This window comes from Penicillium antarcticum (assembly GCF_028974205.1).
Source record: "Penicillium antarcticum strain IBT 31339 chromosome Unknown utg000009l_segment0_segment0, whole genome shotgun sequence".
In the NCBI taxonomy this organism is placed as follows: domain Eukaryota; kingdom Fungi; phylum Ascomycota; class Eurotiomycetes; order Eurotiales; family Aspergillaceae; genus Penicillium; species Penicillium antarcticum.
Genome location: NW_026695307.1, coordinates 6,156,051 through 6,179,264, shown reverse-complemented (window position 1 = coordinate 6,179,264; position 23,214 = coordinate 6,156,051). Strand labels below are relative to the sequence as shown.

Sequence of the window (23,214 nt, the reverse complement as noted above, 5' to 3'; positions counted from 1 at the left end):
ATAGCAGCACAAAAAAAAGTCTGCTTGATTCTTCCTGCAGTGTGACTGCTTACTTCTTTTTCTTTCCAGCGTAGAGGTTGGTCTTGACCTCGTATTGATTGATTGCTTATCAACAAGACACTAGCTACCGGTCAACTAGCCTGCGAAACAACGAATCGCGAATCTCGCTGCCGCGTAAGCTGTCCAAGCTCTCGCTCTAGCTCTTTGTATTTTGCTCGTGCACCTGAGACATCCTTGGGGAGATCATGGAACGCCTTGACCCGGCTCTGGAGTGACTTGACCGTTTCCCGCAGCCGGATAACACTCTCCTCTTCGGCCATAAGCTCATCGATAGTTGGTCCCCGAGGCTGAACTCGTTCGAGCGAGGCGATGCGATCCTGATACTCCCCAACCTTAATCCCAAGCGTCTTCGTCCCGCGTATCCACTCGGACGTCAACCGTTGCGTATCAGAAGGTATCTCATATGCCGTGTCCGTCTTCAGCTCCTCAAGCTCTGCCTGTAGCCGTGCAAGCTCCTGCTGAAGATATCGATGTAAAGTGTCGACCTTGTTCATTTGTTCCTGGGCTTCGAACTCCTCCACCGTGAGCTCCACAATTGACTGCCCCAGATCCCCCAGGTTCGGATCCAGAGTGTTGCCCAAAGCTGCAGCAGATCCCGCCAGGTCTTCCAGGTCTCTTCTTCCCTTGTCATCGAGGCACATTTCCACTTCGTTCAAGAGTTGATTCTTCTGTTTCTCGTGTGGATCTTTGCGTTCGAACTCTTCTCGTACTTTGTAGGCATGAACCGCTTCTTCGCGCGCGCGTTGTTGAAGAGAAGCTTCTTCATCAGCAGAATCATTGGCTGCAGCCAAACTCAGGAGTACACGGAGCGTATCTTCATTGCGCTCGAATTGGGGTACTGGTTTGGGTGCGTATTGTCGGTTGAGCCAAGAGTTGACGTAGGCCCAATCTTTGGCTTGAATGGCAGCCTGGCGGGCCTTAGCTGGTGATACCAATGGACTATCCATGAAGTCAAGTAGAGCAATTCAATTAAAGTAAACAGGTCGTGGAGGGGAAAACAAAGGTGTGTTGATGTCGGATGTCGATAAGAGATATGAAGGCGGTCGACCAAGTGTGAGCTTGTCCTTTATTTCCCCCACCGACCTCCGATGCATTGCGTTCACCAACAATGACCAGCTACTTCCAACCAGGTGCCAGCAATGGCGCAAATTCGCCAGCCTCGCCACTGTCTCCGCCGACACAGCGCTCGACCGCTCTTACCAATCGCTTGACGACGGTTCTCTCCGCGTCGTATGCGGACTCGGACATTCGGGACTCTCTCGAGACATTGAACATAAGAGGGGTGCACAACTCTGCCGAGACGCGACGACAGCTTCGACTGGATGTACAGAAGGAAGTTGTCGATTGCAATGCGGAGATTGTCAGGGACTTTGGAAAGGTGGCCGAGGTGAGACTCCTATTACCCCGGTTGCGATCCGCACCGCAAGATTAATTGCTCAATTACAATTACAGCAACTACAACGGATCGGGACTGTTATCACAACCTTGAACCAAACATGTGACGATATGCGCAAACGAATCAACCTGGCCAAGCAGGATACCACGCCTGTGCTCGAGGAGGCCAGCGCCCTCATGGCCCAGAAGGGAGAGACCGAAACCAAGCAGCAGCTTCTGGACGCCTTTTCGAAACATTTCGTAATTCCGGAAGAGGATCTGATGGTTTTGATGTCGGCGGAGGAGCCTGTCGACGAGCGGTTCTTTGATGTGCTGGCTCGTGTCAAACAAGTGCACCACGACTGCGAGGTTCTGCTCGGCGGTGAGAATCAGCGATTGGGTTTGGAGTTAATGGACCTGAGTTCTCGAAACCTCAATTCCGCATACCAGAAGCTCTACCGCTGGGTCCAGAAAGAATTCAGGTCCTTGAATCTGGAGGATCCCCGGATCAGCAGCTCGATTCGCCGCGCTCTGCGGGTCCTGGCAGAACGCCCAAGCTTGTTCCACAGCTGCTTGGATTTCTTTGCGGAAGCGCGCGATTATGTGCTCTCTGACGCTTTCCACTACGCTCTTACAGATGCTGTTTCTGGGGCGAATGGGCCTGCTGCTGGTGATCGCAGCGTCAAGCCAATTGAGTTCTCGGCGCATGATCCATTGCGGTATATTGGAGACATGCTCGCTTGGGTACACTCTACGACTGTATCAGAGCGAGAGGCTCTTGAGTCGCTGTTCGTTGATGATGGGGATGAGCTCGCTCGGGGTATCCAAGCTGGATTGAGTAGCGAGCCCTGGTCACGGATAGATGAGGACCAAGAAGTGACATTTGATGGCCAGAAGGCGCTCAGCGATCTAGTCAACCGTGACCTCACTGGAGTGTCTCGCTCGCTGCGACAGAGAATTGAGCTCGTCATCCAGAGCCACGATGACCCTGTCACTTGCTTCAAGGTCGTGAACTTACTCTCCTTCTACCGTACGACCTTTACCAAGCTGGTGGGCTCACAGTCTCACTTGGTAGATCTGATCCAGAACCTGGAGAAGTTCACTCTTGGCCACTTCGAGACTTTGATGCGCGACCAAATCAGCGCGTTGGCTGGTGATCCCGTTGCCTTGACTCCACCGGAAGATTTGTCACCTCCGCAGTTCTTGCTGGATGCATTGGAAGGCTTGACCTTACTCATGAAGACGCACGAGGGCTCTGTCGGGCCTGAAGATCTATCCCCAGACTCCAACAACGAGAACCAGTTCACCTCCGTGCTCCGAGCCGCTTTCGATCCCTTCTTGACCCTTGCCCGGTCCTCATCCGATGAACTCAAAACCACCACAGCACAAGCCATCTACCGCACCAACGTCCTCCTTGTAGCCCGCGACACAGTGTCACCCTACCCCTTCGCCAGCGCCACGCATGTGCCCCCTCTATCCGCAGCGCTATCAACTCTACGTAACGACCTCCTCGACACGCAACACGACTTCCTCCTCGAAACCTCAGGCCTCCAAGCCCTCCTCGAGGCGTTAGAGCCATTCTCCCATCCCAAGGACTCGGAAACAACAGACGAAACCGAAAAAATAGACCAAAAGCCCCACCTAGCCGACCTAGCCACTCTCCCGGCCTTCCAGCCAGAATCCCTGATAACATCAAGCCAACAACTAGACGACTTCCTCCCATCAGCATTGATGGACGCAACTGACAACCTCAAGCGCGTGCAAAGCGTCTCCCTCGTGCAGAGTGTGACAGAAGATGCCGTTGAAGCCTTCTGCCGTGACTTTGAGTTCGTCGAGGGTATGATAATTGCCGCGGATGAAGCGAGAGGAACAGTCCATGTGAATCTGGGGACCGGTGGAAGTGTCATCAGTGGTAGATCAGGCAATCAGACTGAACTCAGTCAGAAGGATGACGAGGATGAGGATGATGAGGAGGATCGGTGGAGCTTGAGGTCATTGTTCCCTCGGACAACAGGTGAAATCAGGGTGTTGTTGAGTTAGTATCATCAAAGCCAATGGTTTAGCATATAGAGTAAATATGAGCATCTACATTGTATTGTACCCTAAGACGAATGTACGTAGAACACCATAGTAATTGAACATCGAGAGATAAGAGAAATGACGTTAAACATGAGCAGTTTGACGTTGAAGATAAAAAACCTGACGGAAATACCCTATGGAACAGTGTCTCACGAAGGTCAACAACGAGGACTTTAGATAAAACGGCGACGAAATCCCCGTTTTTATATCAAAAAGGGTCCAACAAATTCCATTGATGTAGAAACAACCTACGAAAAAGCATTCTGGTCTGAAAGACCCCGAGAATTGATATTTTTGACCCCGAAAAGTTTCCAAAAAATCCAAATTATAGACCGAATGTGCACGACTAGGTCTTTTCATGAATAGAAATGTTCCAAGATCAGAACTCCCGACGCCCGAACTGGTCCAACAGGCTCTATATATTAACATCCACCCCAAACTCAACGACGAAGGCGTGGATATATTGCAAAATTGTCTACCAAGATCTGAACACAATTGTGATACTATACTTGGACTATGTAGAGCAATGGCTGGAATACAAGCTGGACCATCGTTCTTGAAAAGGCTGTCTGCATTGCTACCTAAAATGAAATAGAATACACCAAACCAATTCCCAAATCGAGATACCCTCCCATCTAAGATTGTATCATGCACCGAATCCTAATCCAAAACCAAGATTCATCCAGCCACCGTCCGATCAAGTACAATAATCAAGAGAGAGAAACGGGAGAAAAAAAAAAAAAAAAAAAAGGGAAAATACCATGATTCCATTCCTATAACCATACCAAGCACATAATTCCCCACGCAGAGATAGAGAGAGATCAAAAGAAGAAAGAAAGACCACCAACATGAGACAAACAAACCAGCCCAGAGCCAGAGCTCTGGCTCTGGCTCTAGCCACCTCGCTCACCAAACTCCTTAGCCCAGTCTTCATATTTCTTCAGCCCGTCCGGAGAAACACTAGGCCGAATAGAATAAAGACTAGCCTCGAAGTCCTGGAAGATGATAGCTCTGATTTGATCCATTGGTGTGTGGAGGAGTGCTTCGCCTAAATTGCGGAGGGGGCCCATTGCGGCGTCTTTTGCTAGGGCTGTTATGTCTGAACCTGAGAAACCTGGTTGTGGAGTTAATATGTTGTTCGAATTTGGAGTATGATGAGATGGGATTTTGGATGGGGATGGAATACCTTCTGTTACATGGACCAGAACTTGAATATCTTCATCACCGAGCTCATGATGCTGATGACTTAGTAGTCTCCGAATCTGCTGTTCGCGGACATGATGTTCTGGTAGAGGGATGTATTGTCGACGAACGAAACGGCGACGAGCAGCTTCGTCGATATCCCATGGCATATTGGTAGCAGCGAGGACGAGAACACGGCTAGGGTCGCCTTCTTTCTTTTCACGGCTAGTCTGTTCGCGGCCCGCAGCTGCACGCTGTAGATCAGACCATTGAACGAGGAATTCCGTCTTTGACCGACGGGATGCCTCGTGTTCGGAACCTGATGATCGGGCAGAGAGGAGAGAGTCGATTTCGTCAACAAAGATGATGGATGGGGCGAGGGCTTTGGCGAGGCCGAACAAGGCGCGCACGAGCTTCTCGCTTTCGCCATGCCATTTCGATGTCAGGCTTGATGCAGAGACGGAGAAGAATGTTGACTTTGATTCTGTGGCTACTGCTCGTGCGAGCATTGTTTTGCCTGTGCCTGGGGGGCCGAATAGGAGCATTCCGCGAGCTGGTTCCCGGAGGCCGGAGAAGAGGTCTGGTCGAAGGAATGGGTAGACGACTGCTTCTTTCAGGGCCTTTTTGGCGCCTTCTAATCCGGCTATATCGTCCCAGTGCACTTCATCGCCGCGCACCACGATATCGTTTAGGATCTGCTTCGCTGATTGCGGATCCACACCCTTGGGCAGCTTGTTCATAATCTTCGCAAGATCATCATTCTCTTCTTCGTCTTCATCCTCAGCCTCATTCTCACTTGATTGGGCCGAAGACTCCGGGTCACTAGAAGGTGGTGTCTCTCTCCTTTTGACAGGTGGAGGTTTCCGCCGTGTTGCACTTTCGCCATTCCTTGGTGAGATAGCCATCCGATGGACACCACGATGGAGGTCATCGCCACTACCGGATGATGGAGAGACACGGGCCATCGGAGCCATGCCAGGAATCCTAGGCGCAGACTTCGTTCGCTGCTTATCGCTCGAATGTGTCTCACGGTCCAGCCGGGGTGTCACCGCCCGGGAGTTCTGCTCAGACCTAGACGTCTGGACCGAGTGGCTCGACGGCTGAGAAGACCGCAAGGCCACCGGCTTAGGTTTGATAGAGGGTTTGGGTGGTCCCCCGAAGTCGTTCGGATCCGGCATCGACATGGGAGAAGGAGGAGGTATTTTTTGACGTTCGGATGGGGGTTGAGGACGGTGCGATGGAGGTTGAGGGGGTAGAGTAGGCGGCTTAGGTGAAGACCGCTTCGGTGACGACACATGAGGCTCTCGCCAGTGTGCAGCAGGGATTCGGTCTGCCGTAAGATCCCGGGAGGTGCGAACCCTCGTCGAAGGCTCATCTCCAGAACTCGATCTGGGATCCAAGTCTCTACGAATAACATCGTTGGCAGCACTTTGCCTAGACGCCGCAGCTGCATCGCTCACATGCTTCTCGCCCGATCCTGATGGCGAGCGGTAGATATTACCCCATGCCAGACCAGCAGCCTTAGAAGCCGCAGGCCGCGAGTCTTTCTTCTTCGACGCAACCTTCACCTTTTTGCCATTTTTCTTCCCGTCAGCGCTGCGCAGAGTTGTCAACATCGGCTTCCGGCGCTCAGGACTCGATCCACGCGACTTGGTCTTGCCCGAAGAATTTGAGTTCACCCGCAGCGCCGGCGTAGCAGTCGACGCCATCGCCGGACCAGGATCATCGTAGACATGATGCGACTCATGGCTCTGTCGCATTGGAAGCGACGGACGACCGGGTATGGCAGCAGGCTTGGAAAGGTCGGTGTAGCCCACAGCAGGGATAGTTCCGTCACCGATCCAGCCGGGCGGGTTGGAAGTCGGCGGCGGCATACTGGGGACAAACTTGCCCTTGACGAGAGTCGCAGGCTCCTTACTACCATTAGCCTTCGCATCTGATGACTCCTTCCTGCTCGCTCGGAGAGCGCCTAGCAGATCGACCCGTTCTCGGCATTGGATCTCCAGCGCTCGGATGGAATCCTGCAGGGCTTTCTCGGTTTCGGATTTCGGGGTGTAATTCGACGGCAGTCGGCGGGCATTGTGATGGTAAATGGTCTCGAGAGCGGATCGCCAGGACCGTAGTGCTTCTTCTTCGTTGTTCTGATGTAATGAGCATTTGACCGGGGTCTAACCGCTAGCGTGCACTTACCTGGCCCTCAAAGTATACCGCGGTTGAGCATGCGAGGTAACACTCGTCGTACGTCTTCTGCATGGAAGACGCAGGCCTTGGGCGCATCATTGGGAATAAGCAGGCCCGCCCGCATCGAAGTCAAAGTGATGTAGAGGTAAACGATGATCTCCCGAAGATGAGGGGGGAGGAATTTTCGCGTGACGTCGTTTGGCAGTTACGCATGCGTCCAGGAACATTTTGACCATTTTTTTTTATATATTAAAAAAGATATCTCTAGATTCCCATCTATGGCAAATAAAACACTAGGGAACCCAGCCCTCATTCCAACGCCGGTGAAAAAAGAGTCTCCCCGTTTTTGTTCCAAACTATACATTGCCAACGCTCTTCATAAAAAGCCCACATGCAGATGTTCCTCCCAAATTGTATGACATCGACTTCAGATTATGTGCCCATGGTGTAAGTGGAAGGGCCCACTGAGCCCAATGGTGCTCAGTGGTATGCGAGAGGGAGTTTAGTCGCTGAGTTCCTTGAAGTATGCCTTGGCCATCTCATAAGATGTCCTGGATGGGTTTAGCAAAGATTACATTTTCAATATCAGCGGTTCGAATGGGACGTACCAGCAAATTGCAGTGGAGGGCATTGTGGAAATAATACGAGGGCGCATGCCGCGCAGGAATCCAGACCAGCCAAACTGGCGCTTGATAATCGCAGCGGCATTGAACAGACCCCGTGCAGACCGCACTTCTTCGCTATCTGCCAAACCACGAGTCTGGAGAAGTGTCTTCACAACATCAAGGGGCGTGGTAATACCGGCCGCGAAGGCACCGGCCAAACCACCGGCGATACAGTGGGTGAAGGGGTCGTAGTCTTGCTTGGGGTTCATGACCTTCGAGATTGACTCGTAGGCGACAAATTGAGTGGCTGTGAAAGGCACAGTCATGCATAGTGTGGTAGGGTAGGAGACGTAGAAAGCCTGGAGACCTTCGGTGCGATAGAGCGTCTTGGCGCACTGCGCAAGGCTCTTGTGAATGGAACCGTGGACCTGCATACGTTGCTTCATGACTATAAACCAGTCAGTCGGTGTCAATCTCGTCGAGTCCGGGAAACTTACCATCAAAGGGGTTCATCAGCGCATCGCTGGCAATCGTGGCCGAAGCACCGCTCATAGCTATACCGCAAATCCGTTAGCTCTGCATAATAAACCGAGGTTTCAAACCCATCTTACCGGCAGCCAAGGGGTGGTGTCCATCGTCGACATTACCACCAGCCATTTCCTTCACAATCTCGTATGTACCGAAGTAAACCGCGTGTGCCGGACCTATCGCGAATTAGCATTGACAACTCTGGCAATCCCCGGTGAATACACACCTGCGCCAACGACCACACTCGAAACACCCTTCCATAGCGTCCGCCAGCCCTCGACCCGATAGATTGTGGAAACGGCATTGGTCAATCCCGTGTAGAGACCACCAGTTGAAGGATTCAGAATTTGCATGCGAGTCTAAAGGCCCAACTGGTCAGCGCTCAATTCCTCATGACAAGTTCGCCAATCGCGTAAATGATGCATACCTTGAGCAAGTCCACGGGGTACATAACCGAGTGTTCCTTTCATCCGATCAGTCAAAATCCTCGCCATTTCCAGTACTCCGGTGAACATACTGCTATCCCTGCGAAAGCACCCGCTAACATGTTCCGGCCAAGGCCATAGTTGGAAGGAAGGGCTTCATAGCTAGAAAAGAACACGTCGCGTTAGCCCAGTCCCAAAATCAGATTTCGCAGAATATCATTAGACAAGCCAGGACCGAGCGCGATCCGCAGAAAATAACTCAGTCACTGCTGGATCATCTCCTGGCCCATCAAGACGGGAAATAACTGTCGCGGCGCTGGAGACAAGCCCGGACCCAGCTCAATCCGTGAAAAAAAAAAATACAAATCGGGGAGACACATACTCGAATTCCTGTCCGGGGATCTGATCGGGAGCCGCCATGGAGCTCCGCTAGCTCAATCCGCAGCTACCGCAATTGAAGAAGGGGAGGATGTAGGAGTGAGGGGGAGGAGATCGGTCAAAGAAGATAACCAGGGTACGGGGGCGCACACGAACACCAACGGCAAAGTGAAGTTGAATAAAAGAGCAAAAACTTGTTCCCCGGAGTTTCGGGGGATGAACACTTTTGGAGAGTTTGCCCAGTTTGAACAAATTCGACGCTAGTCAAATTATTCAGGCCGACCTTCGCTGATTCCACTTAATTTCTGGGCACAAGTAACAAATAACAGTAATAGAAAAGAAGTCCCGGAGATCGGAATTCTACCTAATACAATTTCAATTTCCTTTCTTTCTCTTCCTTGCTTGCTGTATTGGCTTATTCAGAATACGAGGCCAGACCTCCAAACCAACAAATTACCCATACAGAGAAAGTACAGCCGTACCTCACTGTGCAGAGTTCCCCGGTCTAGTCCAGTACCAATACATACATCTCCGATACATACAGTCCGAGCCATCCGATGACGGAGTTGAAAGGGGCGGCCGAAGTACCTCACCGGTACCCTTAACCCTGTCTCACCACTGCACGGGTACATGATTAATACATTAACATTATCAATCAGATAAGACACCCCTGCCATCTCACCCTTGACCATTTTTCGCCTAAGGTGGAGCTAATTCCTTGTTTATATAGGCTCCGTGGAAGCCTTCGAGAAGACTTGTTCTCCAGATCTGCAGATACATCCAGTCTAGAGTGATATGATACCTTACTGTACCTGTAGATGGTTAATCATATGGTATTCTCATGCATGACTGTGCTATTCTCTGCTATTGACTTTTGCTTGTTTCATTATTTGGCAGACGTGCACGGAACACGCGACTTTCCACTGGGGCATGCCGAGGTCCGGCGCTACATGCCGTGGACTAAACTATAGTCGGTTTGCCTAGCATATTGTTACTCCATAGGGGCCCCTTGTTTCTCGCAAAAGAATCTGATGTCCATATGACTTGCTTTCAGAACAGGACAGATATTCAAAGGGTATATGTATCTCGTTGTCGATGATAACTTATGGCTACGAATGCTCAAAATATCCCTAGCCAAACGGAACACTGTTTTCTATTAGTTCAATGCCTACTGTTGAAAACACGAGATGCGCTTGATCATAATACTGCTATCTGTTTCAATAACCTTAACAAATCTCCCACTGCGCCTAAGCACCAGAAGGCAAAGCAAACAGATGGCTGACATAAAACACATAAAACAAAGGTTCTGGCAGGTCATTTCGGTTGCGCGGATAAAACATAGGCCCGTTCCCTGGATATGGATGACGGTGTTGCGTAACTGGTGTCAGGGCCAACACTACGGGCCTGACAGTGATGGGGAAATATGCTTTACTCGCAAAAGAGTATATGTCATTCACGTCGTCAAGAGATCGGCTGCAGTGTTCTGCATGCGAGGGATTGAGTGGTGTTGGTGTTTTACCATTCAACATTGAAGGACCACTCTCCTAGTAAATTTGTTAGTCTATGCATATTGTTGGGGCACTCAGATGACATACCATTTTTCAGGTTCTCGGCGGTATCACTCAGTAAAATCACCCGGCGCTTAGTGCAATAGGCGGTCTTGTCGAGGATATCAACCTTGAGTTCTGCCAGTTCAGATACAGGCTTCTCAAACATTTCACTGAGACTCTCGACAGCCATCTCCAAATCCTTCTGGTTGTCCTCGAATATTTCTGTCAGGTTGTTGCGCGCGAGGTAGAATGCAAACGCATAAGTCCACTTCAAGGTCTGACGGCACTGTTGCAGGGCCTGCGATGCAGTATCCAGGAACTGCACCTCGATCCAGGATAGACCAGACGATGATTGAAGGCTGGTCATCTTCTTCTCGGTCTTCAGGTAGAGATCCTTATCGAGCTTGGCAGACTGCTCATGGTTGGCGTACCGGTTATAATAATGTAGATAACGTTCCAAGAATGAACGTGATTTGGCTTGAGCACTGCGAGCATCTGAGCCGGACTTTTCCTCATATCGGTTACAGTTGTACCAGCTTGTGCCGTGTTCAGACCAAAGGCCCATACACATCCAGCAGAACTCGTGCTTGCACTTCCTACAGGTCATGTGGTTACAACCACCATTCTTCTCAATTGTGGACATGCACCTCGGGCACTCTTTGGTGTTGGCCGAGATCCAGTTGGCTGTTTCGGAGTCATCTTCACATTTCTGTAGCCACATCTTGACTAGTGTGCAGGGCGTTGGTTGATGGTCGGATAGAGAGCAGCCAAAGCAGAACTCGTGCTTGCAGAAACAATGTACCGTCGGCACGATGCGATGAAGATCTCGGTTCTTGACCCCACAGTCAACGGCATATTTGCAGTTTGGTGCAGGGCACCACCTTAGGTTTTCCTTGTCGTCAACGTATGTCCGGGTCAGAAGTTCGCGATATCTGTACCAAGCGACGCGTTAGCAAGATCATTTTTTCCACTCAAAAGAGCCAAGTACTCACCTTTCTTTCAGATCGTCCGTCACCAAAAGGTCTAATGACTTCGAGTCCACAATGCGATTACATCCATCACCCGGGCACTGTATGCGAGCCGCCTCGCCTTCTTCCTTTATTTTTTGCCCCAGGTAGTGTCGATAACAGTCGACACAGAATCGGTGTCCACAGCGCATGGCGTAGGTCTCGAGATCATCGCCATCCTCACAACAAATGTCACACATGAAGCCAGGTACCGTCTCCGTTTTCGCAGTGCCTTCGAAGTTCGTCCCGAGTCCAGCGTCCTCTAAAGTCTTCTCCGGGTGTTCCATGTACGACTCAATCAACTTCTCTTTATTCCATCGTCCGAACCGTAGCAGGATAGCCGCCGACTCTGGAGGCAGCCCGAGGATAGCGCACACCTCGTTAACCTGACCAAGCTGCTCATTTTCGATATCGGGGGGATCGAGGACCTTGAGCTCGACTTCATAGGGTTTCCGTTTGTGTCCGAATATGTCTTTGTCGTCGAAGCCGGCGTCGAGATCACCGAAGTCTGTTCATCCCAGGTTAGCAGGTGAGTCAGTCATCACGACCAGAACGCGAATCTAGGGGTAGGTTACGAACCTTCTCCTAAGCTGTCGTTGTCGCTTGCCTGCATGCCAAAGTCATCTTGGCTGGAGACATCGCTCATGAAGTCGTCGTCGGAGTCCATGCTTGCGGTGGTTGTCGCGGGCGTCACAAGATCCCTCTTCTTCTGGCTCGCGGAACTGGCGGGACTTGCCCTATTATCGGTGATCTCTGTTGCAGCAGAACTGTGTTTGGACAAGGCCGGTCGGTCGGATGTGGCGTGTCGGGGGCCGTGGGCCTTGGTGGCGGCTTTTGGCAGAGGGTCGTTATCAACCTCAGCCGCCTTTCTTTTCCGTGTGATGGGAGGCGTGATGTCGGAACGGCACAGTTGCCGGGGGTAGGCGAGAAGAGAAGAGTCACACGTCACTAAAATTGCGACGGAGTTGGATGGTGGGGAAGATAGAGCTCGCGGGGCCCGGGGAACTACACTTAGAACTTGGTTTTTACATATATTCACAGATTGTCTACAACACTGCTATAACGAGAATAAAAGGGATGGTTGCCCTTCTACCCTTGCCTTTGATGCTGTTCAGCTCTGACTCATGCAACATTGCCTGTCTTAGGTTGCATGGCCCCATTGGGGATCTCGAAGTACTAGTTCCTCCACTTCTTCTCTCTGCCTGGAGTTGCCTATCAAGACTCGCTCTACAATAGAATAGTAGATATAATGTAGGTGCAAAAACAAATTGCAATAAAGACCTTTGGTAGTAAAATCATTTTCATAGGTCCTTCACCCCCTGCCTTCATATGTTCTCCGAGGAACGCGAAAGAGGTCAAAAGAGAGGTCAGAAAGGAGACTATGTTGAGGCATAAACAGTTTGTGAAAGGTACACTCACTTTAGGGATCTTGTATAGAAATCTCAACCTTCTGTAAACTGTGTATAAACATACATGGCCCTTGGTGCAAACATATATTTGACCGGAGAAAAAAAGTATGCACAACGAATTGATATGTGGTAGACAATGGCACACCCTCAAAACAATGTAGAGTACCACCAATAAAGATACATAAATACCTTCAATGAAAGAAGGGGCTATGCTGAGCAGGGTATCGAAATAGGGCTGACCTCCACACCTACCCGCAATCTCTGGCCTCCAAATGTCCCTTTCACAATGACGAACCAAAATGATCGATACCCAAGAATCAGCGATTCTATTCCAGGCAGAAGATAAGATCTTTCTGCTGGACATTCCATACTCTATCGCCATTGCCCAAGGGAATATAGCCCCATGCAAACAACTCGAGCCAACGACAGCAGAACCGAGCCTAAAGACCCAAGAGAACAAGTCGCAAAGAAAACAACTCCTTTCTTGTTCTCCTGCCAAAGAGCCATTCCCGTCGACTGAGCCCAAGAAACCAAATGCCCGTGCCAAGGTCCTTGAGAGCACTCCTATCTCCGAAAGACGGTTCCACTCGGAATTGATACTGCCCCTCGTGAGAGACTCCCTGGAAACCATCCGGGCTGGCATCGATGGTGATCGATGGTGTTTCACAAGAGTCGTGCCCTGCGAGGAAGTTAACGAGTATATGGTGCCAGATCAACCTCCATCACGGAAGCGACGGAAAGGGAATGATTCTACATTCCTGCAGCCTGGACCTGATGGCCATGCCAAAGTACTCGATAAACCACCAGTGATTCTATCATCTGCTGTACCGAATATATTTGAGACCCTCTCAGAGCTGAACGTAACGAAGAATCCATCACCAGAAGCCGCAGTAATTCAAATTGGAACGTCCCATGAAACGACAGGTGAATACCTCGTTCCACCAGAGTCAAGCTTCATACTATGTGAACTACCTATCTTCAAAGGACCCGACTACCGTGCAGCGCATGAACTTCCCATCCCCGGACTTTCACAGAAATTCAACCTCATTTTGATGGATCCGCCCTGGCCAAACCGATCTGTTCGGCGAAGTGGCCACTATACAACAAATCACTACTCCGAGATGGACATACTCACCGAGGGAATGCGAGAGATTCTTCAAGCATACTCCTATCGCCATGAGGATATGACACAGTTGGCAGAGCCCCAGGGCGGATCCCAGATTCAAAGCCAACAATCTATAGCAGCTATCTGGATCACCAACGCTGAAAAGTCACGCAAAGCTGCCTATCATGCTATGAGCGGTGCGGGATTCCACGTCTGCGAGGAATGGGTCTGGGTCAAGACTACACAGCACGGCCAGCCGATTTCAGCGCTGGATGGTCTTTGGCGGAAACCGTATGAGATTCTGGTAATCGGTAAACGGGAGCTAAATGTTGATGCTCTATCATCAGCACACGAAACACATGATTTGACAGCCGTGAGTGAAGCCATCGCTACGAGACGAGTCATCGCCGCGGTCCCAGACCTGCATTCACGCAAGCCCAACCTGAGAAGCATTTTTGAGAAGATTTTCTTCTCCAGTGGAAGTTCTCATGAGTCATACACTGCTCTCGAGGTATTTGCCCGAAACTTGACAGCTGGTTGGTGGGCGTGTGGGAACGAGGCTCTCAAGTTCAACGCCCGCGAGTGCTGGGTTGATGATACAACAAAAAATTGGATTCCGGAATAGTGTCGATAAGCATGTACAGTAATCTGTTCACCGAAAGTCCGAACAATTGATGCTTAGGTGATTGCGGCAGGAACATCCCTGCAAAGCAACTCGCTAAACCCCCAACTGGACTAGTGCGATCAGTTCCAAAGATCAGATCGCGGAACTCCCCCGTGGCTGACAAAGTCGCTGTAATAGGTAGGTGTAACAGCATGATATATAAACTGGATCTCGAATGCTTAATCTTTCTTCCCCACATGGACGAGGTGGAAGGCTAGAACCCCCCTAACCCGCCTAACGCGAACTAACCCAGCGTCGTGATTACGACGTGCCTCCTATCTGCCGTCCTCGAAAACTTCACCAGTCGACAATCAGAGAGTTGCAGCCTGGAATGCCAACAATGGTACAGCAAGACAGTGAAAAAGGTCCGGAGGCCACCCTCACAGAGAATAACTATACCGAACGCCCAAAATGCTTCAACAGCACCCTCCAAGAATGCCTCTTCGTTTTAACAGCCACCATGGCCATCGGCCAACAATCATTCTTCCAAGGCTGCATTGTCGGTGTGACAGCCTCAATCGGAAAAGATTTGAACATGAATTCAGCTGAGATTACCTGGATCAACGCCGGTGCTTCGTACGTATTTTCTTCCAACCATTCCGTCCATCCAATTCACCCAATCCACCATACAAGCCACAACTAAACCTAACCCCAAACTAACAAAAAAAATAAAAATAAAACAGTCTAAGCAGCGGCGCCTTCCTCCTCTCATTTGGCAAACTAGCCGACATGTTCGGCCGCAAAACTCTCTTCACAATAGGAATGGCCGGCTTCACCATCTCACTGCTAATAGCTGGCTTCGCCACAAACGCAATCTACATGGACGTCTTCAGCGGCATAATAGGCCTCTTCGCGGCAGCCGTCGTACCACCCGCAGTGGGAACCCTAGGCGCCGTCTATGAAAAGCCCTCGAAGCGGAAGAACCGCGCTTTTGCTTGCTTCTCTGCGGGTAATCCGCTGGGTTTTGTGGGAGGGATGATTATCTCTGGTGTTGCGAGCCATGAGTATAACTGGCGGGCGTCATTTTGGGCTCTTGCGGTTGTTTATGCTATTTTCACCGTGCTTACTGTTTGGACGGTTCCGGCTGATGGGTTCGCTAGGACGCCTGTGAGCCTTGAGGCGTTGAGGCGGTTTGATCTACTTGGTACTTGTTTGGTTATTGTTGGGTTTGCATTTTTTTCAAGTTCGCTTTCGTATGTATTTCTTTCTGTTTCTCTTATTGGGTTTGGTTGGATTGTGCTGACGGGTTCTGTTAAGGTTGGCTGGTGATGCACCGGATAGCTGGAAGACTGGTTATGTTCTCGGCTTGTTCATCGTGGGATTCTTCTTGCTGGTTACTTTCTTGTATTGGCAATCTATTGCTAAGAACCCGCTGATGCCACTCTGGGTTTGGAAAGATCGCAATTTCTCATTGGTATGTGTATCTTTGGCATATTCCATATTAACCCCAGAAGGAAACTAACACGCTCCAGCTCATGGCAACATTCTGTCTTGGTTTCATGGGCTTCTCCGCCGTCTCATTCTTCCTCTCGCTCTATCTCCAAGAAGTGAAGCACCAAACATCCCTCGAAATCACAGCCAAACTCCTCCCAATGGTCGTCAGTGGCGTGCTTGTCAATGTTATCTGCGGTCTGGTCCTCCACCGCGTGAGCAACAAAGTGCTGACCGGAATTGGAGCACTGGCATACACAGCCTCCTTCCTGATTCTCAGTTTCATGACGGAAGACGCTACATACTGGGCGTTTATCTTCCCGGCTTTGGTCCTTGTTGTTGTTGGTGCTGACATTCAGTTCAACGTTACAAATGTACGTCCTAGCTTGTCCCATGCTATGCTATGGCAACTCCCCCATCTATATCTATATCTGAATAGGCCCGTTGCTAACTCTAGACCAGATGTACGTCATGTCCTCCCTCCCACCATCGCAGCAATCCATCGCAGGAGGCATCTTCAACACGGTCAGCAAGCTGTGCAACAATCTCGGTCTTGGTATTGCAACCTCTGTTGAAGCATCCGTTGTTAACACGATGACTGCTTCGACACCTGCTATCCAGCCTTACCTTGCTGTATATTGGTATGCGGCTGCAGCTGCGGGTCTTTCGTTGTTTATGGTGCCGTTCTTGACGCTGAAAACTCAGGGTAATACTGAGTCGCAGGAGAACGAGGGACTTACTGGTGAGATGGTGGGTGAGAAGATGGCTAGTACCCACCCTGAGGATGTGCCTATTGCTGGGACAACCGGGTCTGTGATTTCTCCTGCTATTGATGTGGAGCATGAGAAGAGATAGCTGGATAGTTATTGATAAATGTTGGGCTAGAAGGAAGTGGGGATGGCATCTGCCAGGGCTTAATAGAGTATAAACGTAGACATCACAGTATCCACCCTGGCCTATTCTCAGACATCTGACACCAGCATCAATTCTCGTAAATCATAGAAGTCTCATTCCATACACTGCCCCATTCCACATCGCTAAACAGGTAGCAGAAGACAAGCAGCAATATCCAAAAAAAAAACAACAACAACAACAACAACAACAACGCCATCCATGAAATAAACCCACCAGCCCCTGAGCCTAATCAAAAAGCGGCCCAAGACTAACAAGACTAAACCTCAAATCAGGATTCCCCCCCTTGGCCTCCATCTCCAAAAACCGTCTAACACCAAGCCCAAGCGCCTTCTCCGACAGCGCATCCTCCCCCCTCCCCAAGAACCCCCCTAGCAAGCGGGCCCTTCCGTCTCCCATCCAACTCCCAAAGCGTCCCATCATCTCCCCTAACAAACGCTACAAAATGCAAATCCACCTCATCCCCAGCCTCCGGAGCCGCCGTATCCCCCAACTTGGCCGCATCAGCATGCGCACTCTCCAGCGCCTTCGACTCGTACAGCAAATCAGCCCGTCGGACCGGCGCAAGACCCTCCGCATCACGAAGCAGCCCGTCCAAGTCAGAGCCTGGGATAACGTGTTTTCTCGACTCGCCGTTTGACACGGTGTGCAAGAGGCCGATGAGGCCGCATGCGTTGCGGATTGTTTGTTTAAACCATGTTACTGGCTCGTTGGGGCCGGAGCCTGTGTATTCCGATAATGCGGCGTCTTCGGTTTGGCGGGATGTTTCGTAGGTTTTGGAGACGGGGAAGACTAGTAAGAGGGCGTGGGAGGGGCGTGGGACGAAGGCTAGCAGATCTGGCTCGTCGATTGAGAAGACGTCTGTGAAGCCTAGGGTTTTGGGGAGGCCCAGCTGGTGGACTAAGTGGGACATGACTTCTGGGTTGTTTTCTAATTGCATTGTGTGAGTTTGGGGTACTTTGTTTGGGATAGCTGGGTTAAGGTTGGAGCTAGATAGAGCTGGCTGGATTGGACCTGTGGCTGGAGCTTGGATGGGGGCTTACCGAGAGGCACAAAGGCCTTTTGGGTGTGTGGGACGTCGACGGCCATTGTGGATGTCTGCGATGTTCCAGATCGGATGCGAGCCGAATAGATGGGAGATGGAAGATCGATGATCGCGTGTGTAGTTGGAGTTGGAAAGGAGGTGCGGGGTGGGCTTTGGGGGCCAAGCCAAGCCAACCCTCATGCAGGCCGTAGTTTATTAATCCTTCATGTCAGCCACCGATTGTTTCTTCATAATTAATCAAATTTATGCAACGGTGGAATATGAGAGGTTCAAAGAGTACATAGAGTTTGCCCAAAAATGAGTCTATTTCCAAGTCCTCGCTCATCACCTTCCCAGATCCACGGGACAGTGTCAAAGTCCGGCACAGCACCATAACGGTACAGTACATCACGTATCCGTCAAACACATATCAGACCGAAGACCGCGTCCTCTTCTGCTCCTCTCCTACCACCCACCACCTGTTCATTTCCAAGCAACATCCCCTGAACAGGATTTGACCGGAGCAGACTCCACTTAAAGCCAAAACCCGAGACCTTGGAAAGTCTTGGAAGTCTCGTACACGCCGTACAGAGTCACGCTAATGGCCTTGGGTGGCGCTGACGGCACAATGCATTGTCATCAAGACACACTACCCTGCCCTAGTGCACGCCATCTAAATCAGGATCGCCGCACACCTTCTCAAATCACCAGAATCCCTGACAACGCCTGCTCCATATATCGGCGTCCTACGGCAGTGATGGACAGTGCGGAGTGGACTGGAGACCCAATTTCGGGCTCCTGGGTCTCTCATGTGGAGCAATCAACAAAAAGCACAAATGAAGCTAGACACAACGGTGTAAAGTAGTGGCGAAACCCCTTGGTTTCGATTCCCACTCGAAACCCTCCATTGTATCGGGATACGAAAGCCGAAAGTCTGTCTGTCTGGGCCAGTTTTCCCACATTACCACTTCGACACCTGTCAGGCCGTACCCACCTGTCAAGGAAATTGGCCGAATACCGTAGTTCGTATGTTTGGTACGTAGTATTTCCTGTTTCGGAGATGAGAGCCACACTGCGGCTCCCCAATGATCATCTCGTCCGTCGATCGCAACGTGGTTGGCCTATATCTACACACTAAGAAAACGCCATGCTAAATTCTCCTTCCCCCTAAGCGCTCTAGATTCGTGCATCCTTTTACCCCTGCAGATGGATCCTTCTTAAAATCCTTCTCCCCCACACCATCACTCTAAATCCATGTCGTTCTATTAACGTTAATATGGACGATGAGCTTCGGAGGAAAACCGCGGTTCAGACCGTGGCCGCGGTCTTCCTGCCCATTGCTGCGATCTCGGTCATCTTACGCTGTTACGTGCGAGGATGGATCGTGAAGGCTTTTGGATGGGATGATGCCGCAATGATTCTTGCAATGGTATGTTCGTGTCGGGATGTTCATGTTCTCTGACTCCCGCAACAAGAATAGGACTTCATTCCGCAAACCCTAGAACGCTTATACTAACATCCAATTCACAGATCTTCTACGCCATGTTCTGTGGAACGATGATCGGAGGCACACTGTACGGAACCGGCTACAGATACGATTCTCTTGAGCCTAGGAATGCAGTCACAGCCATGGAGTACTGGTGGCTGTGCGAAATCGCCTATTGTTTCGCCTCGATCTTCTGCAAGATCTCCGTCTGTCTATTCTTAATGCGCATCACCATCAAGCGCATTCATATCTGGACCCTGTACACCGTCATGATCTTGACCGTCATTGCTGGAGTGGTCTTCATGTTCCTGATGCTGCTGCAGTGCAAGCCGCTATCATACTTCTGGACCCGGGCTTTCCAGGACCCCTCGGTCCCTGGATATTGCATCAATATCGACATCATCATCGCCATGACATACGTCTACAGTGGCTTTTCGGCATTCTGTGATTTCACCGTTGGAATCCTGCCCATTTTCCTCGTGCACAAGTTGCACATGAAGAAGCAGACCAAGGTCGCCGTTATGGGTATTTTGAGTATGGCTTGCATGTATGTTCGGTTCTCACTATACAGACTTGGGGTCTTCAAATCACTAACCATATATCAGTGCCTCCTCTGCCGTCATTGTTCGCATTCCTTTTGTGCAAACCTTCGCCGAACACGACTTCCTCTGTACGTCAACACCCACCCACTTGGCCCCAACATCCCCTACAAGAAACTAACCATTTCTAGACGCAACAATCGAAATTGCAATCTGGTCCAACATCGAAACAGGCCTAGGCATCACAGCCGGAAGTCTCGCCACTCTCCGGCCCCTACTTAGAGTCTGGATGGGCTCCCGCTCAGACCCAAACTACTCAAGCGGCTTCCCAGGCGCGCGCTCACGATCCGCATCACGGCAGCTAGGCGGACAAGACCGTCCCTTTCCTCTCGGCTCGCTAGACGACAGTGTCCAGTCGCGACTTCGACCGGATAAGCTTGCTGTCACTGTGACGACGATTAAGAGCCAGCGCGATCTTGACGGCGGCTCGTTGAGTCCTAGTAGCTCTGAGGAGAGATTGACTATTGATCGGCCCTCGCCGAGGTTGGGTGGCGATATTGGGTTGGGGATTCATCGCACTTTTGAGGTTACGCAGACTAGTACTGATAGCGAGGAGGTTGAGAGAAGGGCTAGGGCGTATGTATAATTTATATTTCATGAACCAAATGTACATTTATTAATGATTCTGTTCTATGGTTCGTTGTATAGCATAGGGTAACAGGGGATGGTTTGACTGGCATTTCAGTTAATGGTAGGATTTGACCTCTAATGTAAGTTACTCTGGAGCATAAGTTATGCTCTCTGATCTATTGACCAGGCTCCTTCCCCTGCTTCAATGGCTCAAAGATATCAGTCCACAATTCACTCGCCTCACCAAGGAAATACGTCAAATCAACATCCGCCAGACTAGCACTCTCATCACCAGCCAACCCCTCAAGCTGAGAAATCAAATTCTCCAATCCAAACGCCTTACCCGTAGCCTGCGTAGTCCCAGCCTCGAGCATAACATTAACCACATGAACATGGAAATGATAGTAAGTCGGTTGATCTTAGTCAACAAGTCAGCAACAAATCAAATACCCGTCACCATATCTCCAAAGAAAAAAAAACTCACAATGAACATAAAGCTTCAACATATCCCTCTCAACACCAGGATACATTCCAACAGTCCCATCAAGCACCCTCTCCCGGAGATACTTCAACCAAGGAACATGCGCCTTCCTCAAATCCCTCAAAGACCAAATATCCCTCCTTTGCACAAGCGCAAGCAAATGCAACGAGCCCATAGTCTCTCGATCCCAGTTCAAATCAGGCAACATCAAAAACGCATCCTGGGCTCCATTCGGGCCCCCCTCATCGCGCAGTATAACATCTTCCTGCTCGGTCCTCCCTTCCAGAATATTGAACACCCAATTTAACCGTCCCTCTTCGCGCTTTGCGCGCATGTAGGGATGGATGTGGGTTTTGTAGATGGCTGGTGTTTCGGTTACCATGCGCAGCTGTTGGGAGCTGTATTTTTTTATGTGGCTCGTTGTGCAGGGCCAGATCAGGTTGAGTTTTAGGTCGTTGCCGTTGCTGTTTGGGCCATTGTTGTTGGTGTTGTTTGAGGAGGCTAAGTACCACCGGTAGATGTCGTTGTCGCCTAGGTTCTTTACGCGCGAGATTGCGGCGTGGAAGGCTTGGATTGTGTCTAGGGATTCGGTTGGGAGGGCTGTTCTTTCGGCTGTTAGGATTCCTTGTTCGTTGTTTATTGTTCCCAGGAGGGAGATGCGTCTGCCCGCTTGGTCTGGGGGTTGTTAGTCTTTTTTTTTTTTTCCTTTTGTATCGTTGGATTGCGGGGAGGAGGGGTGGGTTGGTACCTTGTCTGAGGAGTTTTGTTACTTGGAATTGGGAAATCAGTGCCTCTGGTGCTGTTGGGGCGTTGGATGTGTCCATGTTCGTGTAGTGTGTACTCCGTAGACTGGGAGGATGTGTGGAGGTGGTTGAGTTCCTGAGTTGCTTGAGAAGCTTTATCGGATTGAGGGGCGGTCAAGCTTATCAATATCTACATCTAGATCTACATCTACAATGATATTTGACTAAATTGGATATCAATCTAAGAGTATGGGCTGGTTCCAGGGTTCGTCTTTAATAAATTTACATAGTTTACGAGGTAGAATCCCTCGAATGCAATCAAGGATCCCACTAATGCCCTCTTCCACGCATGTCTACTTCAGTCAACTCTCGACATGAAGGTCCTACGAGCCTTCAATTCCAATATTAAACAGAAAAGTGACTTCAGAGCCCATTTTCAATTCAGATTGTATAGCATATATGCGACCCCAATCCCAAAACCAAACCCTCAACTCCATAAAAACCAATCCTCTCATGCAACAGCCTCCTTCCCATTTACCGGAGCGGGTGTACCATGCATCTAATCAAAGCAAGTCAGCAAATGACCCTCCAATCCCAAAGAAACAAAAGGTGAAAGAACATACAGCCTCAGCAAACTGCAACCACTCCTCAACACCCTTGACGAAAGTATCATCTGCAGCAGGAACAGCCTCATGACCCCATACAACAACATCCTCAAAAGTACCATTCATCTCAAGGATCTTGACCGGTTCCTCGGGTTCAACTTCGACGACTTCATCCTCGTCATTGGGGACTTGTTGGCTGGAGGGTAATACGCGATCGGTTGGTGTTGCGATGATGCCTAGATTGGGAAACGCATATATATTTAGTTGCTTGGACTGAACAAAGACCAACTACCTAGTATAATGATCTTGTCTGGGTATGTGTATTGTCGTACCTCGATACCCGTCCGGAAGGGCAACGCGCCGACCTCGAAGTTTGCGGCCGCGGAAATATGAGGTTTGGGTGTTATCTGTGTGAATGGATGGGTCAGTTTAATCTGGTTCTTTTTCGGGTACTTGTTTGCTTCTTTCGCTTTATGCTATGCTTTATTGGGGGTAGTAAGCTGTGATTTAGACTTTGTACCTTTTTCGTCTGTCACTGGCGCCCAGTATCGATCCAAGGTATCAATTGCTCCATCGTGGTGGATTTTGCATGGGATTATGTTTGGTGTGTATTGTGGTGTTGAGGTGTCCTTCTGTGAATTTGTGTCTGCTTTTGTGTTGGGCTGGATGGCGTACATGTCTGGCATTGTGTCGCGCGCGCGGACTGGCAATGGGATTGAGGGTCTGAGGTTGGCGCGGTAGGTGTGTACACTCTGTAGTCGAAAGCTGGATATAGCGATTGATGTATTGTGCTATGCAGTTTGTGCCTTGAAGCTG

At 50.2% G+C, this 23,214-nt stretch overlaps 11 protein-coding genes across 11 annotated transcripts; 4 read left to right on the top strand and 7 right to left on the bottom strand.

The window, feature by feature from the left end:
- Positions 1-131: 131 nt before the first annotated feature.
- On the bottom strand, positions 132-1,007 carry N7508_010688 (uncharacterized protein; the record flags this gene model as incomplete). Its single annotated transcript, XM_058468748.1, has 1 exon — positions 132-1,007. The coding sequence occupies one exon, from the start codon at positions 1,005-1,007 to the stop codon at positions 132-134; it is 876 nt and encodes a 291-aa protein (XP_058316594.1).
- A 161-nt stretch (positions 1,008-1,168) lies between these two features.
- cog6 (Golgi transport complex subunit COG6) lies at positions 1,169-3,474 on the top strand (the record flags this gene model as incomplete). The annotated part of the gene is made up of 2 exons (XM_058468747.1): positions 1,169-1,447; positions 1,513-3,474. The coding sequence occupies 2 exons, from the start codon at positions 1,169-1,171 to the stop codon at positions 3,472-3,474; spliced, it is 2,241 nt and encodes a 746-aa protein (XP_058316593.1).
- A 932-nt stretch (positions 3,475-4,406) lies between these two features.
- On the bottom strand, positions 4,407-6,975 carry N7508_010686 (uncharacterized protein; the record flags this gene model as incomplete). The annotated part of the gene is made up of 2 exons (XM_058468746.1): positions 4,407-6,836; positions 6,886-6,975. 2 exons carry the CDS (start codon positions 6,973-6,975, stop codon positions 4,407-4,409), a joined length of 2,520 nt encoding a protein of 839 aa, XP_058316592.1.
- A 403-nt stretch (positions 6,976-7,378) lies between these two features.
- Positions 7,379-8,854, bottom strand: mrsA (putative mitochondrial carrier protein; the record flags this gene model as incomplete). The annotated part of the gene is made up of 8 exons (XM_058468745.1): positions 7,379-7,427; positions 7,485-7,929; positions 7,979-8,035; positions 8,093-8,185; positions 8,236-8,368; positions 8,437-8,472; positions 8,527-8,596; positions 8,817-8,854. The coding sequence occupies 8 exons, from the start codon at positions 8,852-8,854 to the stop codon at positions 7,379-7,381; spliced, it is 921 nt and encodes a 306-aa protein (XP_058316591.1).
- A 1,473-nt stretch (positions 8,855-10,327) lies between these two features.
- Positions 10,328-12,036, bottom strand: N7508_010684 (uncharacterized protein; the record flags this gene model as incomplete). Its single annotated transcript, XM_058468744.1, has 4 exons — positions 10,328-10,356; positions 10,408-11,294; positions 11,355-11,877; positions 11,949-12,036. The coding sequence occupies 4 exons, from the start codon at positions 12,034-12,036 to the stop codon at positions 10,328-10,330; spliced, it is 1,527 nt and encodes a 508-aa protein (XP_058316590.1).
- A 1,041-nt stretch (positions 12,037-13,077) lies between these two features.
- On the top strand, positions 13,078-14,508 carry N7508_010683 (MT-A70 family; the record flags this gene model as incomplete). Its single annotated transcript, XM_058468743.1, has 1 exon — positions 13,078-14,508. The coding sequence occupies one exon, from the start codon at positions 13,078-13,080 to the stop codon at positions 14,506-14,508; it is 1,431 nt and encodes a 476-aa protein (XP_058316589.1).
- Positions 14,509-14,887: 379 nt separating this feature from the next.
- On the top strand, positions 14,888-16,833 carry N7508_010682 (uncharacterized protein; the record flags this gene model as incomplete). Its single annotated transcript, XM_058468742.1, has 5 exons — positions 14,888-15,123; positions 15,231-15,740; positions 15,805-15,961; positions 16,020-16,352; positions 16,441-16,833. 5 exons carry the CDS (start codon positions 14,888-14,890, stop codon positions 16,831-16,833), a joined length of 1,629 nt encoding a protein of 542 aa, XP_058316588.1.
- Positions 16,834-17,200: 367 nt separating this feature from the next.
- N7508_010681 (ubiquitin carboxyl-terminal hydrolase) lies at positions 17,201-17,979 on the bottom strand (the record flags this gene model as incomplete). Its single annotated transcript, XM_058468741.1, has 2 exons — positions 17,201-17,862; positions 17,934-17,979. 2 exons carry the CDS (start codon positions 17,977-17,979, stop codon positions 17,201-17,203), a joined length of 708 nt encoding a protein of 235 aa, XP_058316587.1.
- Positions 17,980-19,190: 1,211 nt separating this feature from the next.
- On the top strand, positions 19,191-20,585 carry N7508_010680 (uncharacterized protein; the record flags this gene model as incomplete). The annotated part of the gene is made up of 4 exons (XM_058468740.1): positions 19,191-19,343; positions 19,445-19,947; positions 20,006-20,070; positions 20,131-20,585. The coding sequence occupies 4 exons, from the start codon at positions 19,191-19,193 to the stop codon at positions 20,583-20,585; spliced, it is 1,176 nt and encodes a 391-aa protein (XP_058316586.1).
- A 160-nt stretch (positions 20,586-20,745) lies between these two features.
- N7508_010679 (putative mRNA decapping hydrolase) lies at positions 20,746-21,874 on the bottom strand (the record flags this gene model as incomplete). The annotated part of the gene is made up of 3 exons (XM_058468739.1): positions 20,746-20,987; positions 21,054-21,725; positions 21,799-21,874. 3 exons carry the CDS (start codon positions 21,872-21,874, stop codon positions 20,746-20,748), a joined length of 990 nt encoding a protein of 329 aa, XP_058316585.1.
- Positions 21,875-22,304: 430 nt separating this feature from the next.
- N7508_010678 (ribonuclease H2 subunit C) lies at positions 22,305-23,084 on the bottom strand (the record flags this gene model as incomplete). Its single annotated transcript, XM_058468738.1, has 4 exons — positions 22,305-22,352; positions 22,417-22,634; positions 22,731-22,805; positions 22,919-23,084. 4 exons carry the CDS (start codon positions 23,082-23,084, stop codon positions 22,305-22,307), a joined length of 507 nt encoding a protein of 168 aa, XP_058316584.1.
- Between the last annotated feature and the right edge of the window lie 130 nt (positions 23,085-23,214).